This window comes from Lagopus leucura, unplaced genomic scaffold, assembly GCF_019238085.1.
Source record: "Lagopus leucura isolate 7727_CA_CO unplaced genomic scaffold, USGS_WTPT01 Super-Scaffold_797, whole genome shotgun sequence".
NCBI classification, from domain to species: Eukaryota; Metazoa; Chordata; class Aves; order Galliformes; family Phasianidae; genus Lagopus; species Lagopus leucura.
Window position 1 is genome coordinate 3,317,401 of NW_024962259.1, and position 16,859 is coordinate 3,334,259.

At 41.6% G+C, this 16,859-nt stretch overlaps 1 protein-coding gene across 2 annotated transcripts in view; it reads right to left on the reverse strand.

Moving 5' to 3' along the window:
* TOM1L1 (target of myb1 like 1 membrane trafficking protein) overlaps nucleotides 1-16,859 on the reverse strand; it is a 157,084-nt gene that overhangs the window by 2,636 nt on the left and 137,589 nt on the right. For both annotated transcript variants that reach the window (XM_042865097.1, XM_042865096.1), the window contains 10 exons: nucleotides 16,525-16,603; nucleotides 11,089-11,238; nucleotides 10,550-10,669; nucleotides 8,692-8,793; nucleotides 7,928-8,044; nucleotides 4,659-4,792; nucleotides 2,912-2,972; nucleotides 1,445-1,565; nucleotides 772-868; nucleotides 213-273 (listed from right to left, as the gene is read on the reverse strand). In XM_042865097.1, coding sequence (XP_042721031.1) covers nucleotides 213-273; nucleotides 772-868; nucleotides 1,445-1,565; nucleotides 2,912-2,972; nucleotides 4,659-4,792; nucleotides 7,928-8,044; nucleotides 8,692-8,793; nucleotides 10,550-10,669; nucleotides 11,089-11,238; nucleotides 16,525-16,603 — 1,042 coding nt within the window. The remainder of the gene's footprint in view (nucleotides 1-212; nucleotides 274-771; nucleotides 869-1,444; nucleotides 1,566-2,911; nucleotides 2,973-4,658; nucleotides 4,793-7,927; nucleotides 8,045-8,691; nucleotides 8,794-10,549; nucleotides 10,670-11,088; nucleotides 11,239-16,524; nucleotides 16,604-16,859) is intronic.

Here is a 16,859-nt window from a genome sequence, read left to right on the forward strand (position 1 = left end):
ACTAAAACAGGTAAATTCTAAAGGCAGGCCAACGTTCATAATCCTAATTAATCTCCCTTCCCCACACAATTAAGTTGGCATGGCCACAAAATACAGAGCATTCCCTGATGACTGTGACACAGAACAGGTCCCTGTGTCCCATTTGGACAGCAGTCAGGGTAAATCTTTTTGACACTTGAAGAACAATAATTCTAAAGAGGAGTGCTACTCACATTGCTATACGTATGTCCAGCTGGGGTGCTCACACTATTGTTTTGTGCTTCAGTTGCAAATCTAGGAGAGTAATACATTGAAAGTAACTGAGAAACTAGTACAGCTAAATATTCTGATCACTGCATTATTCTTATCTGCTGTGCTGTCTTTACCTTAAGTCACAACTGAGAGCAGCATGAGCAAGTGCTCCATTTACATAATAGGTGGAAAACTGCAAGGATTCCTTTTTCTATTTTAAACTGTTCTTCTTGGTCTGTACAATTCATCTGTTTCTCCCCTTAACTACAGCACAGGCAAGACTCAAGCAGAAAGTCAACATATATCTCAAGTATCTTGAGATAAGTTCATGGTTATGACTAAAAGGTGCTTCAGGGTTAGTAAATATTCTAAGCATGTTAAGCAATGTCTAGCACATGGAGTTTTCACTTTTCTACTGGACTAATCTGTAGAAGTATTAAATAACTTCTTTTTTCCAGAGCTTTCCATAAAAATTCCTTGTCAGTTACAGCAGACTCATAGTTCTGATTATCTGCTATCATTTCTTGACAGATTACTCACGGGAACTGCTGAACTTTCACAGCAGCTGCTAAATCTAGCTGGGGGTAAATGGATGGATGGAGCCTTTTTGTATCTTCAGGGTGTGCAGATATGGAATCTGAAATTCAAAGTGATATTTAATGATCATTTAAGCGTTATTAAGCAAATGTTCCTTACTTGTACTATGACCAATGAAGTTTTGTTTGGAAGGCATATAAAGAATACAGAACCAATTGCGTTTATTGTGACAAAATTGTAACTGAAGTTAGGAGATTTAGTCACTCCTTGCACTATGACAGAAGTCTGACGTCAGAGAAGGCAAAGTGCCCTTCTCAAAGTGAACTGCTGTTAACATCAAATGCCTCCTTGAAAAAACATAGGAAATCAAGAATAAAAGAATATCTCAATTTCTTTCTTCCAACCTACAGAACGGGCAGCTATCACAGTTTCATAAAGAACGTTCTTTTGCTCACACTGAAATGCAAGACTGAGATCACTGCTCTCCCTCTAAAAATATTAGAAGGAACCTTATGCCATCTTGTATTTATTTTTTTTAACATGCACACTCAAGTTATCATGTTTTATCAACTTATGGATACCTTTCTTTCAAGAAACTACTTGATCCCTCCACTAAGCTCATGTTGGTTTGTTTTAGGAAATCAGACTGCCAGGGAAACATGCATTCATCACTTACTAGGACTTGGAAATTGAGGTGCTGCAGGGTCAGTCCCCAACACTGCAGCCACAGGAGATGGAGAATCTGTAGAGAAGTCAAGGAGATCACTGGAGGGAGCAGATGGCTGTTTCCTGTACAGCTTAACATTCAAAAAGAAAGAAAGCTATTAAGAAGAGATTAGGAAAAAAGGAACATGTAGTTTTACATAAGCTGTCATTTTTACAGAAGGTAAATGTTTGAAATCAGATTTGTCACTAACCAAATGCTCCTATAAGTGTCAGCGATATCAGATTTAATGGAGTGGGTGGGGGCTGTGGAAATGCTAGCTAATGGACCAGAGAAGATTTCCAGATAACACACATTGCAGCAAGCTGACTCAGTTCCAAAGCGTAACTGTGAGTTTGCTCAGACTCTGACCTTGAACACTCATGCATTTCTTACTGGGGCTATTTTGATTTGATAAGTACTTAGGGAATGGGTGTTCTTCCAGTTTCGATTTTGGCAGGAAAAGTTCAAAATCACAACGTTTCCCAGAGCACAGGAGAAAGGTTTGCCTTGTTCCTCTGTGAAAGTGTGAGAATTAAAAATGTAGCCAAAGTTTTTAATCAAAATCACGTACTTGAATCAGATATGGGTTTGGCCACACCAGATTGAGAGAAAAAAAATAAATCCATTTTACCATGGAAATTCCTGGATAAAATACAAATGCACACAGTGCACCATTCACACCATCCTTTAATCCTACAGTGCCTCGATCGAGCAAAATCATCTACCTACATAACCAGACTGCAGCAACAGCAGATTTTCCAAAGGAAACAACATCGTCTTCTACCTTTCTTTAATAACAATCAGCTGTATTTCAGCTTCCACGAAGCAGTCATTTTCCTATTGAGCCCCGGATGACTGTGCAATTATGGCTTATGAGAAGCTGAAACGTGCAGAACTACTTTGCGCAATATAATTAACAACCATAATTATCAATCAATAATGGACAGCCAGATTTGCTACAATCCATTATTCAGAACTCAGAAAAGGCTTTGACTGCAGAAGAAAAAAACCAACCTCAGTAATAGTGAATTCTGATTGTGTAACGCATTTTAGTCTTTAAATGTTTATAGAGAATAAAAGCAACATTACAGTTTCTCATTTCATGTATGGAAAATAATTGTGCTTAGCTATAAAGGTAATAAAATTCAAGTAAATCTTATTTTCTTTGATCAAGCTTCCATCTGACACTGTTTTTTGCTTTAGTTAAATCTGCATGAAATTCTATAATACATTATTAGTTAAATATATAGTTAATATATATTTAATATATATTAATATATATATATATCCAGTAAATATATAGTTAAATCTGCATGAAATTCACAATACATTATTACAAAACATTACAAAACATACAATAAAGAGACAGTTTTCACAAATAAGAGAAAATGGGAAGCTTGCAGTCCTGCAGCTCACAGTTCATCCATCACTACTCACCTCTTCACGTTCACGCTGTATTCTCTGGTTCTCCAAAAATCGAACTCTGTTTCGAGAGAACCTGTTGGAATGGCAAAGCTAAACGTTCGTTCTGACATTTCTGTTGTGCTGCATAACAATCTGGCAGTTATAAGCAAAACAGCCCTCATTATTTCAGGCACTTTAATTGAAGAAAAAAAATAGGTTTTGAAAAGAAATCCCTGCAAAATATGTTTGTGTACTGATAGGCAAAACGGTGCTACAGTGGGACCAGAGGAGTTAGATGAACGTCAGCACCTTAAGGCCAATCTGTTACAGAAGGAAAGGCCTGAACTGGCACGGATATGAGACTGGCACACACTGCACTTGGTGTTCAGGCCCACCATGCTGGTGAGGCCCATAAGGATGACATAAATGCAAAGAGGGGCAGGAGAACAAAACCTTTCCAACAGCAGAACAAGCATTTGTCCAAAATACATTAAGAACAGAGTTGCTAGGGCCACTAGAGGGAGTCATCATTACATACACGAGGGCAGCTTGCTTCACAACGGTGATTGCTCCTGATTTAATTTAGACTCTACATGAATAATCAGAAACAGAGAATGCAGCATGACTTGTCTTCAAACAATGCACACAGCATGGAACAGATGCAGCTGGTTAAAATAAGTTTGTCTTTTACACATCTCATTTTCAGAGGGAGTTCCAAAGAACAAACCTGCAACAAGCATTAATCAAATAAATCTTAATACTTAATCAACTCCCATGTGCAAAGGCACCTGCACTCAGGAAGACTCGTTACAGTAAGCCACAACATCACAGTGCTGAGAGGCACAGCCTTCTGCCCATTTCACAATGGCCTATTAATTGCTCCTTCAATCACCTGCTGAGTCCTCCACAAGGAATTTTTTAAATCATGCCCACAAGCTGCTATTCACAACTCATGAGGCTCGTGGCATTGCCAGCACTCATCAGCCTTAATAAACATATAAGCCCACCTCTGACTGAAGTCGATTTCACAGGATCATTTAGGAGGATATAAACTGCTGAACATGGAAGGCTCGTTCCCATTGAACAAGAATATTCTCCACGAATATATTCACTATGGTATTTTGGAAGAAAATGGTGGAATTCTGAGTTTATGTTTCATTTCATTTTTGCCAGCACCTCATCAAGCTGCTGCTGCCATAACAGGCAAACACACGAGATGTCAACACAAGCACTGCAGCGCTTCCATGTGTGAAGAAACATTTCCTGCTGTAAGGCAGGTAGAACAGCTTGTTTCGATTCAGTTGAGAAAAGCAAGCGACTCTCTTCAGCATGCAATAAAGCAGAACGCTATTCCATGGCCAATTTCTGCAGTTAAGGCTGTCAAAATTGTTCAGAAAGGACAGTGAATATTCCTTCCTGGAACTGTATATATATAAACGTAGTGACCATCACCAGACCCAAAAGATTTGTAGCAGACTGACGGCAAATCCACCGTGCTTGACGAGAAAGGAACACCAAACTCCAAAATGATTTTTGTGTGCCTCCATCTCACTTCCTGCCTATGCTGTCAGCTTGTTTTACCACATTCTGATGGTCTTGTAACTACCATTATCGACTGCTTCTGATGTGCCCAGGGGAAGGCAAACAGATTATCTGCTCCTGTTGTTATCACACCTCTTTCAGGATGTATGGAAAAATCTGCCTCCTTGGAAAGATTCAGCACTAGTCCCACAGACTGACTGTAGCCACCAGGTGTGCTTATCCAGTTCGGACCACTTACCTTTCATGTCCCAGGAGAACATTATTCAGATCTTCATTTACTTGTATTAACTCTATTATCACATCTTCATTCTCCACTGTCACCAACAGCTCCATGATCCGTTCCTGCATCATCCGACACGTCTTGTACAGCTTCTACCCAAAGAAGGGGAAGAAAAAAATCTGAAGTCACAACCGTGTTCTCCTAATTTCAGTTTTGGAGAAGAATGATAAGACAGTGGAGCACAGGAGGCTCGCAGGTCACGTCCCTTCATTTACACAAACCACACACATACCAAGCATTGCAAATAGTGTGATTTTCATGTCTTTGATCTCTGCAAGGCCATGCTGACAACTCCTACCATCAAACCAGCACTCCTACCCCTACCAGCCCCTACCCATGACCTACCTTCGTTTCTGAGGATATAGCTGTCTCTAAAGTCTAAATTACAAATTAGAGAATAATGAAGACCCCTCTGGGTGATGCAGAGTAAATTTGATTTGAGCCTGATTGAAGCTGATTAAACTCAGTAGGATACTTCACATGAATGTAATGAATGTGATCCAGGCTCAACATCTGCTAGAAGGAAAGACAATGGTAGTCTAAAGGATAAAGTGCTCTGTGACATCACCGTGTAGCTCTAAGTCCTCCTCTCAGTGGGGAAGTCTGGATGCTCCTCATCCATGCACTTTCTCACGCATTGGCACAAACCTAGCCTTATCATCTGGTGTGATATTTATGAGATCTTTCTCAGCAGAACATTGCATTATTGCCAGCTAAAATGGTGGTTAGTTTATTTACATTTCTCTCCCCTGCAGGTTTTGCCTGTTCAAAGAAACACATTCTTTAGCATCAGAAGCTTCATCTCAGCCAAGATTCTTTTTCCCACAGTGTATTTTTGCGAATGCTGGCTGGCTCTGCTTAAGGAAAAAAAAAAAAAAGGGAGGGCAAAATACTGTTTGCACACTGCTATTCAGAAAGGGCTCTGGTATTATTTTCAAAGTGTTCTTGTTTTTCTCAAGAAACATAAGCTTTGTGTAATTCTTTAATTTATTATGTAAGAAGAAATGTTCCACCCCTCTGCCAAATCTGCATGCACATTACTTTATTGCTCACTATTGTATCTTCACCCATCCAGGATAGAACACACAAAAATGTATGCAGCTCAATGAATACAATTAAATTTTAAACCTCTTCAGCTCCACATCTTATAACCTTGTCCACACCTCAAAAATGTGTATTTCTTATGAATCCCTTTCACAGGCAATTTTCTTTGTAAAACTGATAAAGCACGAAGCAGTAAATTGTGATGCTCATTTTGAGGAAGAATTTCTACGTTTTACTCTGACTCACCATGAAGTCCAGCATTTTGAACACTGGAATTTACAGCAATGCACTACCAGCTCATATAAAGCCATCGGTGATCCCAATGAACTCGTGCCAATGTTCCCCACCTGGCAATGTGGGCCTTAATTCCTGCACATCCATCAGATATGCCTGTTCACTGCCCAGTACAAACATTTGTGGCTCTTTCAGCTTATAATGGGCTTCTGGTATTCTTCAGAAACTGTTACTGGCAAGCACAATGTTTCATGTGAGATTTGCTATCCTTAGTCTAGAACAGGGTGGGGAAAGGCTGGAAGCAGTCATTCACCAAACTGCAGAACCAAAATACGTTGCACTGATGAAGTTTACCCCCTTAAAGGTTTTTACTCCGAGACCCTGGATAATCAGAAGGGCTGATACTCATCTCTCCCACTCACTCAAAGCCTAAACAAAGAGCTCTTGTAACAAAGGACTTTGTTCTCCAGCAACAAAAGCCTAACACAAGAAATCCAGGTAAAGCCACAAGCAAACATGCATGTTAAACATGGTTAAAGAAACAGGCTGGCCATGCTTGGTGTTCTGTACCACTCAGTGCATGGAGGAAAAGAACAACAATGAAATTAACATAGAAGGAATGAGTTTTTAGTCACTCCCCCACAAATGGGAACTCCACACCCTGTCCTCAAACTTTTGCCAACAATTTTATTACTGGGAGTGTCAATAAGAATCCACTGGTTTGCTGTGGACAACCTAGTGTGTGCGCCTGCATGCAGAAGGGCTGCTCTGTAGGAGCCAGGAAATGAAAGGCGCCCTTCCTGTTTCACAGCTGAAATATCCCTGGTTCACTGGCCCTTCCTCCTTGGACCTGCGGCTCTACAGATCTCTGCCAGAGACAGCAGTGGAGGTGCCAGGAATTTCCTGGGGAGCAGAAACCCAGAGACTGATTCTGTCTCCTATCTGGTTCCCACCCGCCAGCAGTGCTGGTGGCCAATGGTGGTCATTAAAGGTGAGACACAGTGGTGAACTAGTGCTATCTTCCTACATCTCAGCCTTCAGCTGAGAACCAACACATAAAAGGACGCAACTGAACAGTGTAACCCTGAAGGCAAACAAACAGTACCCAGAAAAATTCCCTGCAAAGGAAGAATTCTCCACACCAAAGTCTTGCAAAAATTGTATCAGTTTTTCAGTGCATTTATGTTGACAAATTACCAAAACTGTTTCCTTGTCACAGAATTTTGGAGGTAAGTTTAGAAAAAGAAGGATATGATAAACTTCTTTATTTCTTCCAGAAAACACGAAACATCAAGATGTCCATTTAACATAAAAAACTCTTGAAATGCTCAACAACGTTACATTTTAAATTTCTGAAACAGAAAAAGTATGAGCAAGTAGATCGTATGCATCTTCACTATCAAATCTAAACTTGACTATTGCAAGACACTACTTCAGGCTACACTTCAAGAGCACGTGGCTCCACCTAACGTGCAGCAAGCTTCTGGGCTTTGAGGTCATGTACAGAAACCCAAAGCCTCATTTTCTTCACTGTCCTTCAGTTTGCCTTTAAGGTATTGGCAATAATAAAGAGAGCTCTGAAAACTCCAGGACGGATATGAGATATTGTGTCATCACCTGTTTTCCCAGCAGGCAACTGCGCTCACCTGGAATGTTTCTCAGGGCTGTTTGACAGAACGTGCTTAACAGAGAATGCTCCATTATGAAATTCCTTTGCCCTTGGAAGTCCCTACAGCTTAAATTTACCTTGCAAGCTGCATTGTCCTTTCATGACTATCTAGATGTCAGGGAAGGTAAAGGAGACTAGAGGAACTGAGCAAAATCAGAGGCAGAAACTTGATGTTGGTTTGATTTTGCCATCTAAATTCCGATGTTACAAGAAAGGATACAACAGATCCTAAAATCAGTTTTGTTCAAATTAATAACCCCATCAATGAGTTACCTCATACCTGTAAAAGATTCATATCATCTGGATTTTCAGAGCCAGGAACATTTTCTTTTAATATTGATGACATGACTCTCACATTCATTTTCGCCATATCCAGTTCACTGTACAGTTTCCCAATCTGTTCAGTTCAAAAGGACAGAATATTGTGCAGGTGAACAGAGAGAGCAAAGTAATTCTTACCTCTAATACGTACTTTCTTCCCCATTAGGCATAATATGGGTCTCCACTGACATTCTATGGAAATTAGCTCAGTTTTTATACATCCAATCACACTAAGACCTAAGCCCAAAAATACTAGTGGTTTCCTATACATGTAGTGCCTCTCTAAATACTGAGAAAACTTTTTAGTTAACTGCAGGCCAAGTGGGATCAGAAGCAAACTGTCCCTTCCTTTATGCTTTTAAGTACAATTTCTTCACATGAGTCTTATCCAAAACTAAATTCAGCTTCCTCACTCATCTCTGAAGTATCTTTTATCAACATGCATAACTTGCTCATAAGAGATCAGCAGAAATTCTTAGCTCAAGTGAACTATTCCATTCCCTGGCTGGGTACAGCCTGGCATTTACCCAAGTGATTTCTGCATGCTTTGTTTTGGCAAATCACCATACGAAACATCTTTTAGGTGAACAAATCCAGAACCACGAATAATGAACTATGCTTCTTGAGATGATGGTTCCATCTATGACCTGCAATGCTGAAATTGCATGTTCCTAGCATGTTTCAGGTGGAATGCCCCTCCCCTCCAAACCTGTGGTACTGTACCTGTTCAGGTATCAACAGTAACGTTGGGCCCGTGGGAAGAGGCAACAGAGAACGTTTTGGGGGATTAGCAGAAGATGGTGATGACTTTGCAGAAGACGGGGACTGTTAGAAGACAAAAAGCAGAGCTTGCATTTAACAGAGGAATTGAAACCGACTTCCAGATGAGAGTGCTACCATCATCTGTCAGACCACAGAACCAGGCATTAGCTTTCAAATAACCAATGCTGAGCAAGCTCTATTTGTAAGAATGAGACTAATAGCTAGTTTGTAGCAGGTTGGAATTTGAGAATGTTTTTCAATTAGTTTGCTTAGTAAATTCCACTACAGACAAAGCAGGAATGGCTGAGAACAAGCTGTCTGTCCTTGACCTCTGAAGCCATCTGACAGTGAGTCCTACCTTAAGTGCTACCACAGTTCTACAACCACGGGTGGTTTAGAATGCATTCACACATGGAAAGAGTGACAGGCTGGGGGGTTTCACTTGTGTTACAACTGAACTGACTGCAGCAGAAGGCAACCCTACACAAGACTGCATACATCACATGCTTAATCTCACAGAGACTGAGCTATAGATTGTATCCAGGTCTGCTGCAGCTAAGATTGACAGGTTTGCAACAGAATTTAATGGACTGAAATGTGTGGCGGACAGAACTGTCTCTTATTGCAACTGGTAAGGAAAAAATTGTTGTCTAGCAAAAGCACTCTCCTTCAATTGTTCAAGATACAGCTTGTTCAAACAGCCTTAAATACACGAGTTTTTGCACTCTTTGCTATTCAGTCGTTGAATCAAACTCAGTATAACGATATCCTTCCTGTCTACACTGATTACAGTCATCTAACTCTGTAATTGCAAGGTTGCACCCAAAGGTGAACAGCTTTCACATATCCCAAGTCTTGTGAAAACTTTTCTAACAGAAAAATTCTGGAAATAACTGCTGGAAAGCACGGATAGCACATACTGTATTTTCAGCCAATGTCCCATGCTCAAGCCATATTTATATTTAATGTATCCCAGATGCTACACAATGATATTTAGCATATATATGCCTAAACACAAAGGTAGAAATTAGCTACAGGGTCAAACATTATTGAATGTAAGTTATGCAAACAGCTATGGAGAGATACAGGCAACAGACCTCTCTTGCAGATCTGTACCTCTCTCAGACTAAAATTAAAAACAGACACTGTTCCAGGGAGATGTTATTGCAGCCTTCTAAATAATCTAAAGAAACTATTTACTCTGAGTGTGGTGAGGCATGAACCAGCCTGCCTAGAAAGGCTGTGGATGTCTCCTCCCTGGAAGTGTTCAAAGTCAGTCTGAATGAGATCTTGAGCAATCTGGTGTGGTGGGAGGTGTCCCTACCAATGGCAAGGGGATGGAGCTGATGCTCAAGGTCCCTTTCCAACCCATACCATTCTATAATTCTTTGAATGCTCGAATTCTGAATGGCATGTTTTCAGGCAAATCTTACTCATTTTAGTTAAGGCTTCCAAAAGCTGACAAGTTTCAAGCATTCATCTCTCATTCATTTTGAGGCAAACTGGTTGCTCAGATTTTTCAAATGCTCTGGAAGTCTCAAGAGACAGAAACTTCCTCTTTAAGAACAGATCTACTATTCCGTGGTTTTAAATAAAAGACACTATTATATAGGACAGGTTTCTTTGTTGTTATCTTAGCTGCTGTAATTGAAACTGATTTCTGCTCACATGCTTAAGAAGATTGGTCATACTCTGCCCTGGAGCATTTGGAAAACAAAACAATAACATACACACCTTCTGTGTCTACAGAGCTCATACAATTAACACATCCTGCTTCTGATTTACAGTGGATTAATGAGGCATCCCTGCATATCCCCACCTTAGACCTTCCTTTGCTGGTAGCAGAAGATGGAAACTCCACTCCTTTCTTCAGCAGTTCCAGATAAACTTCTTTTACTTCGGTCACATCCACCATTCCTTGGAACCCTCGGGCCCATACCTGGTTTTGAAATAACAGTAACAGTCACAGAAATGGACAGTCAGTTGGGGCAGACAAACTTTTCTAAAACATACAATCCTAAAGGCATTTTCTCCATGTGAACAGCACGTTTTCTGCCTCCATCTGCTCCAGCTAGCTCCAGTTTAAAACACGAGAAAGACTGCAAAACTCTCAAGTTCCCTCTCACCCTGCTTATCACCACAGAGGGGAGCAAATACACAGACTGGGAGGGGAATATAAAAGGCAGAGGCTGACAGGACTCTTTCTAGTTCTGTCTTCTTGTCTTCCACTCTGCGCTACCCCTGCACGAAGTAGAAGAATAAAGCCCATGAAAAAGGCTTCCATGAGTATGCTGCAGGAGAGAAATGAGATGCATATAAAGCAGAGAGACAAACAGCCAGTGTTTGCTCTGGGCTCACCATGATGAAGGTCAGGATTTTCTCCTGCAATTCAATGGGCAGGTTGTATCTGGGGTTCAGCAGTTTCACCAGCTTGTCCTTGCAGAAGTCCTTCTTCACAACTAATGACTGGAACCTTGGACCACAGTTCTGCATACACATGTCTAGCAGCTGCAACCACAAGAAGCTTCTGTTACGTAGATGTAAGGAAAAGAAAACCTTTACTTCCTTAGTTTATGCCAAGGTGTTGCAGGGAAAGAGCACTAATGGATCTGAACGCATTATTGCCAGTAGTCTCACAGTGCTGTCTGAGGAGGTTACTGCAGGGAAACAAAAGTTCAGCATGTGCACTTCTACTGCTATGCACGTACAAAATGAGATGGGTTACCCAGAATTAAACTATTTTTGACAGCGAAGCCCAGCCAAGCTTGTTTCCTTGTCACAGCAGTTACTGAACACGTCATACCTTAACGGTGTGAAATCTGTCCGTAGCCTGAAAGAAATGACTTGCATAAGACGATTAATTTAATGCCTAGCAAACAGGTCCCCTGGTCTGACAGATTCTGAGAGCTCTGCAGATGAAGAAAACAAGCTTACTAAGTGCCTCTCTTCTAATCTGCCCTCTAATGTGAGAGACTAATGAAAAAATAGAAAAGAACAAATTCAACAGCTCAGAGTACAATTTCTCCACGTGTTTTAAAGGTCACACTGATTTGAAACAGAGCAGGTGAATCGTTCCAGTTGTCAGATTCATCTCCACTACAGCTGTCTACTTTCAAAACTGTCTGGAACGCTCAGAATGGGATCTCTGCAAGCAGCACATCAGCCCTATCAAACACAGCACGTGTCATCGTGACGTTACACCTCTCCTTCATGCACCTGGAGACGGCTGGCTGCAATTCCCTTTTTGCAGAAGAGATATCAACGGCTATCAGTACATCCTAACCACCTGGAATCAGGCCAGTACAGGTTTTGTTAGGGAGCTGGGGCTGATCACAATCAGAACTCATCTTGCCTGGCACAAAACTGGAGATCAACTAAGGTACTATGAAGCTCCACACAGAGAAAGAACACTCACTTGCACTTTTCACTCTTCAACCTTGTCTTTTCTCTCTTGATTTGAGAGCGAGGACAGAAAGGTGAAAGCAAAGGGCAGAATTCACAAAAGTGTGCAGAATTCTGTGGCTTTAGAGTCATAAAACTTCCCCAGAATCACGCATCAGGCAGAACCCAGTCACAAAAGGATACAACAAATTTAAGGCTGCTATTGTAACCATGATCAAAGTATGCAAGTTCACTCTCCTACCCAGAGCAGACTGTATTTGGCTCTGTTGGAGTCATTTTAGAAACTAGTTTTCCAGCCCCAGGACCTGGGGATTTTTCTCCCAGCACTATCAGGAATTTCAGGAGAAGTGGCTAAGACCAGAAGAAAATGCACTGCTGAAATAAAGAGAGCAGAACAAAGAGACACTGGCAAACTGCTGCGCAAAAAACAAAGATAATTACCAAAAATCTTGGCTGGAATCATTATTTTTCATGAGCACATGAAACGTATGCTAATAAGCCAACTCATCTGCCTGTACAGTACTTCAAAGATGGCTGGTGTAAAACATTCCCAACCCAGAACACGAGAAATTTGGTATGCTATTCTCTATCATTAATTTTTTGCATATGGGACTGAGTGTTTACCCTCTGAAAGTACTGAAGGTAATGGACAAGACCCTCCATTAAATTAGGCCAGTTCAGCCCACTTACTTCTCATGAAACCAAGCTGGTGAAAAAAACAAAACATAACAAAACAAGAATTTGACTTTATTTTTAACCAGCCCATTCATGAACAAGGCACTTCTGTACTAATAGCACCTTCACTTACAATGTCAATACGGTTATTTATCACTGTAAGCAGGACTTCACTTTCCTGAGATCCATTGGAGCAAATGGACCCAAGTCAGCCCAGCCAAGTGCTGCAGCATACAGCACAACGGAATCTCAGCATACACATTTTCTAATAACAGAACTGGTAAATTAACGTGAATCAACCCATTAACCCTTCTCTCAATGAGGGGCAGGATTTGAGGACTGTAGGAATGGACAACGCTGCTGTGTTCCAGGCAAGCTGATAGTGGGCAAACATTGAGAAGAGATTTGCACTGAGTAGGAAGGGGGGAGAACTGCACAAGCACAGCCCTGGGGTTCACAGAGCACCAACACAAAGCTGAGGCGACAGAAGGCACCTGAGCAGACACGAAGGCAAGCCTAAGAACTAAAAGGCAGAAATGAACAGGGGAGAAGCTACTGGGGATAACAACAGAAAAGCCAACTACATTCCTTATCAACAGTGACCTCGCTCAGAGTTCTGTAGGACTAACTGCTCATCTCAGGCAGCCACATATGAGGTCCATAAAGCAACAGTGAATGCATTAAGTTTGCAACAGGTACCTTCAAACTTAATGTGAATGCAAGAAAACACAGACAAACAGTCTGCATTCTAATATTTCTAACTGAAAGAGAACAAGTCATCAATCCCTGCCCAGGCTTATAATCTACTAAACTCATACTGCTGTCCTACCAAATACAGTTTCTGAAGGCCAAGACGCTTGAAGAAACTGGCACAGGCTGCTTCTCAGCTGCCATTCACTACTCACAATGTAGCAGCCATACAGACGTTACCAAGATCTTTTATTCCTAAACGCATGCGTGTGTGTTAACACAGGCGCACAGAGGAACACACTTAATAAACTACTTCCCCATATGCTGTTCAGTTCCTAAGGCCTCTCAACATTCAGAACTGGGGCACTGCAGAGACACCGAACAGGTGCCTCAGCATTCACTACGTAAACACATTTTACACAACCAAAGCTTATTAATGAGCCAGATAACACACGCAGACTCTGCTGGATTCCTGCCTGAAAGTTCCAATCCTCGTTCTGTGGTTGTGCAATCAGCACTGCCAAGCCTGATCTCTCGGCTTTATCAGGGAGAGCAAGAAGCAGCTTCAAGGCCTGGCACGCACACACCTTGATCCATATGACTTCACAAGCACCAGGTAACTTCCATAGATCAGAGTACAAGCAGTTAGGCCACAGCCAACACATTACACAGCTGGCACTCACCCTTCCTCCTGCAAGCGAATAAACACATGTTTAAGATAGAGGAGGAAGACAACACTACTGAGATTCAACATGTCTCGATGACAGTACTGGGGCTGCGCCACCATGCAGTGGTGTTACTTCAGACACAGACTTGTACATTTCAGTCTGCCTGCATTCCCTGGGAAGGATCTGCTTTAGAAGTAGTTTTATTAAGAAGATGGTTCCAGAATTTCAAGGTTGAGTAAACAAATGTGGATCAAAGTACATTCCAAAGGAAAAGTGGTTTCAAGACTTTGCTGCCTTCTTAGAATCACAGAATGGCCTGGTTTGAAAAGGATCTGAAAGATCACCTGGTTTCAACTCCCCTGCTATGGGCAGGGTCACCAACCACCAGACCAGGCTGCCCAGAGCCACATCCAGATAGAGCTACGAGAAACACAGGCTGGAGAGAGAATTAGATGTAGAGTCCCAAAAGCAGGAAGACAGCATCTACTGCAAGAAAGGCAGGCAATAAGTATAGCTTGTCAAAAGAAAGAGCTCTTGTTTTTGTTGAAATCTGGGAGAAATCAAGGAATTTTTAAAAGGTAATGGTTGAGGGTGTGGCCTCTGCTGGTTTGTTTATTAGGAAGTGAAAATGGCTTGCTTTCCATTTGCAATGACTTACTGATCCAATCCAAGTATCTCAAAACGAGAAACAGGAACAATGTCATTATTGCAATCAAGAACATAAAATGGAATGGCCCATAGAAGGACCTGCTTGGGATCAAAAGAGTTAAAAGTCATCCATGGTTAGCAGTGAAGTCAAAGGGAAGGTTTCACACACTGAACTGATAGCAGTGAGGGCAGAAAAGGGGAAAAAGGGAGCCTGGAACAGAGGAAGAAGTGAGGACAGAAAGTCTTACATAGGAACAAAGGTAGGAAGAGAACTAAATGTGAGTGGAGAAGGAGACTGGAACTGCAAAGAGGCTGTGAGAAAGCGATGAACAAGAAGTAGCACTGAAACCTGGTATGCATTCCACCTGCAAACAAACAGAATAAGCTTCCAAGTAAACATGATAAAGCTCTTCCTTGGACACAGCTGAAATAAGAGCTCCTTGAGTATGTCTGCAGGGTAAACATCCTGATAAGGACTCAAATGTAAGTACTGGGCCCTGCAAACTCCAGCTGACTGCATTGGAGAGCTGGGGTGCACAAGGACTGCAGAAGAAAGCAAGAAGATCTGATATAGGGATTGCAGTTATAATGGAAACCAAGTGTTTCTGTTATGCAAACACATGGAACACACAAAAAGGTGACTCATGAGACAGTGGAGGAGGAAACTGAGAAAGCAGTGCGGAAGTGGAATGAGCTGAAGGTATACAATGGTATGTTCAGCACATTTATCTGCCTCTCAAACTTGTCAAGTGACACTTAAGCAATTGCTAACCGACCTACAACTCAACACTATCAATCACCTATCTTTCTTAATCACCTCTCATATATTGATATAGATAATGATTTTGCACAACAAATAGCAAACCTGTGATTAACAGTACTCAGAGTGCAATGCAGACAAACCTCTCTACACCCTTAAAAGAGTAAATTGTCAAATGCAGCTCTGCAGCAGCTTATAACACAAACTGCTTCCTCCTGCAGCTGCACTGCTGTCAGCCAAGAGAAACTCAGGTGGGGACCTCTGGATTTATGACAGCATCAGGAACTTCTTGCTACTGTTCGCCTTACCAGAGCACTGGAGAACATCAGCATGTTCCTGTAAATCTTAAACCGACTGAAATCATAACTCTTCCCCAAAATCTGGGAGAGCTCAAAAGCAGTGTCACGTTCTGAAGGCCAGGTAATCTGCAGTGAGGACACTCCCCGTCACCCCAACCTTTAGTCACAACATCTGAATCCTGCAAGGCTTATCCTCTGCCTTTCTGCATCACTTAATTCACCACTGTTAACCCTTCATTCAAATCTTGTTTATTTACAAAACAGGTAACACACATTTTAGAATGCGACCTCAAGCACTCAGTCTAACCAAGGTCACCACGAGGTAACAGAAAGGCCAGACAGCTTTTATGGCATGTCCTCAGCTCTGTGCCTTTCACAGACAGGTGGGGTGCTCACAGAGCCACAGTTGCTGGAGTAAAGAACCAAACTGCTTTTACCAGCTGCAGGCTTAAATAAAATACAAAGCAGCAGTACATTTAGGAAGAACGAACACCAGTGGACCATCAGATCTACACTGGCAGAGCTATCCACACAAGCAACAAAGACAGAAAACGCCCCGGAGAGTCATATCAGTGCCAATTTGCATGTCATCTTATCATTTGAAATGTTTTCTGTCTTAGCGCCCAATTAACATAACCAGAGCTGTACTTACAGACAGGGTGAGCCTGATCTCCTTATGGTTACAGTTTTTTGAAAGCTTCTTCTTCAACGCTTTGACTGCATCCTTAGGCCTGTGACAAGACATCAAATAGAAAAGTACCAGAGAAACTGTTTTTCCAGTTCATAACTACATCCAAAATCCCAAAATACCGGCCTGAGATTGGGGCATCCCTGTATTTACACCCACTTACAAACAGAGTCATTTCCACACAGATTTTGGTAAAATTTCTTCAGCAATGAGCGAGATAAACACAGCAGCCAATCGGGAGCATTGCTGCTGAGATTTGTGCAGAGAAATGAAGTTATTCTTTGCAGGGCCTCCTTCCA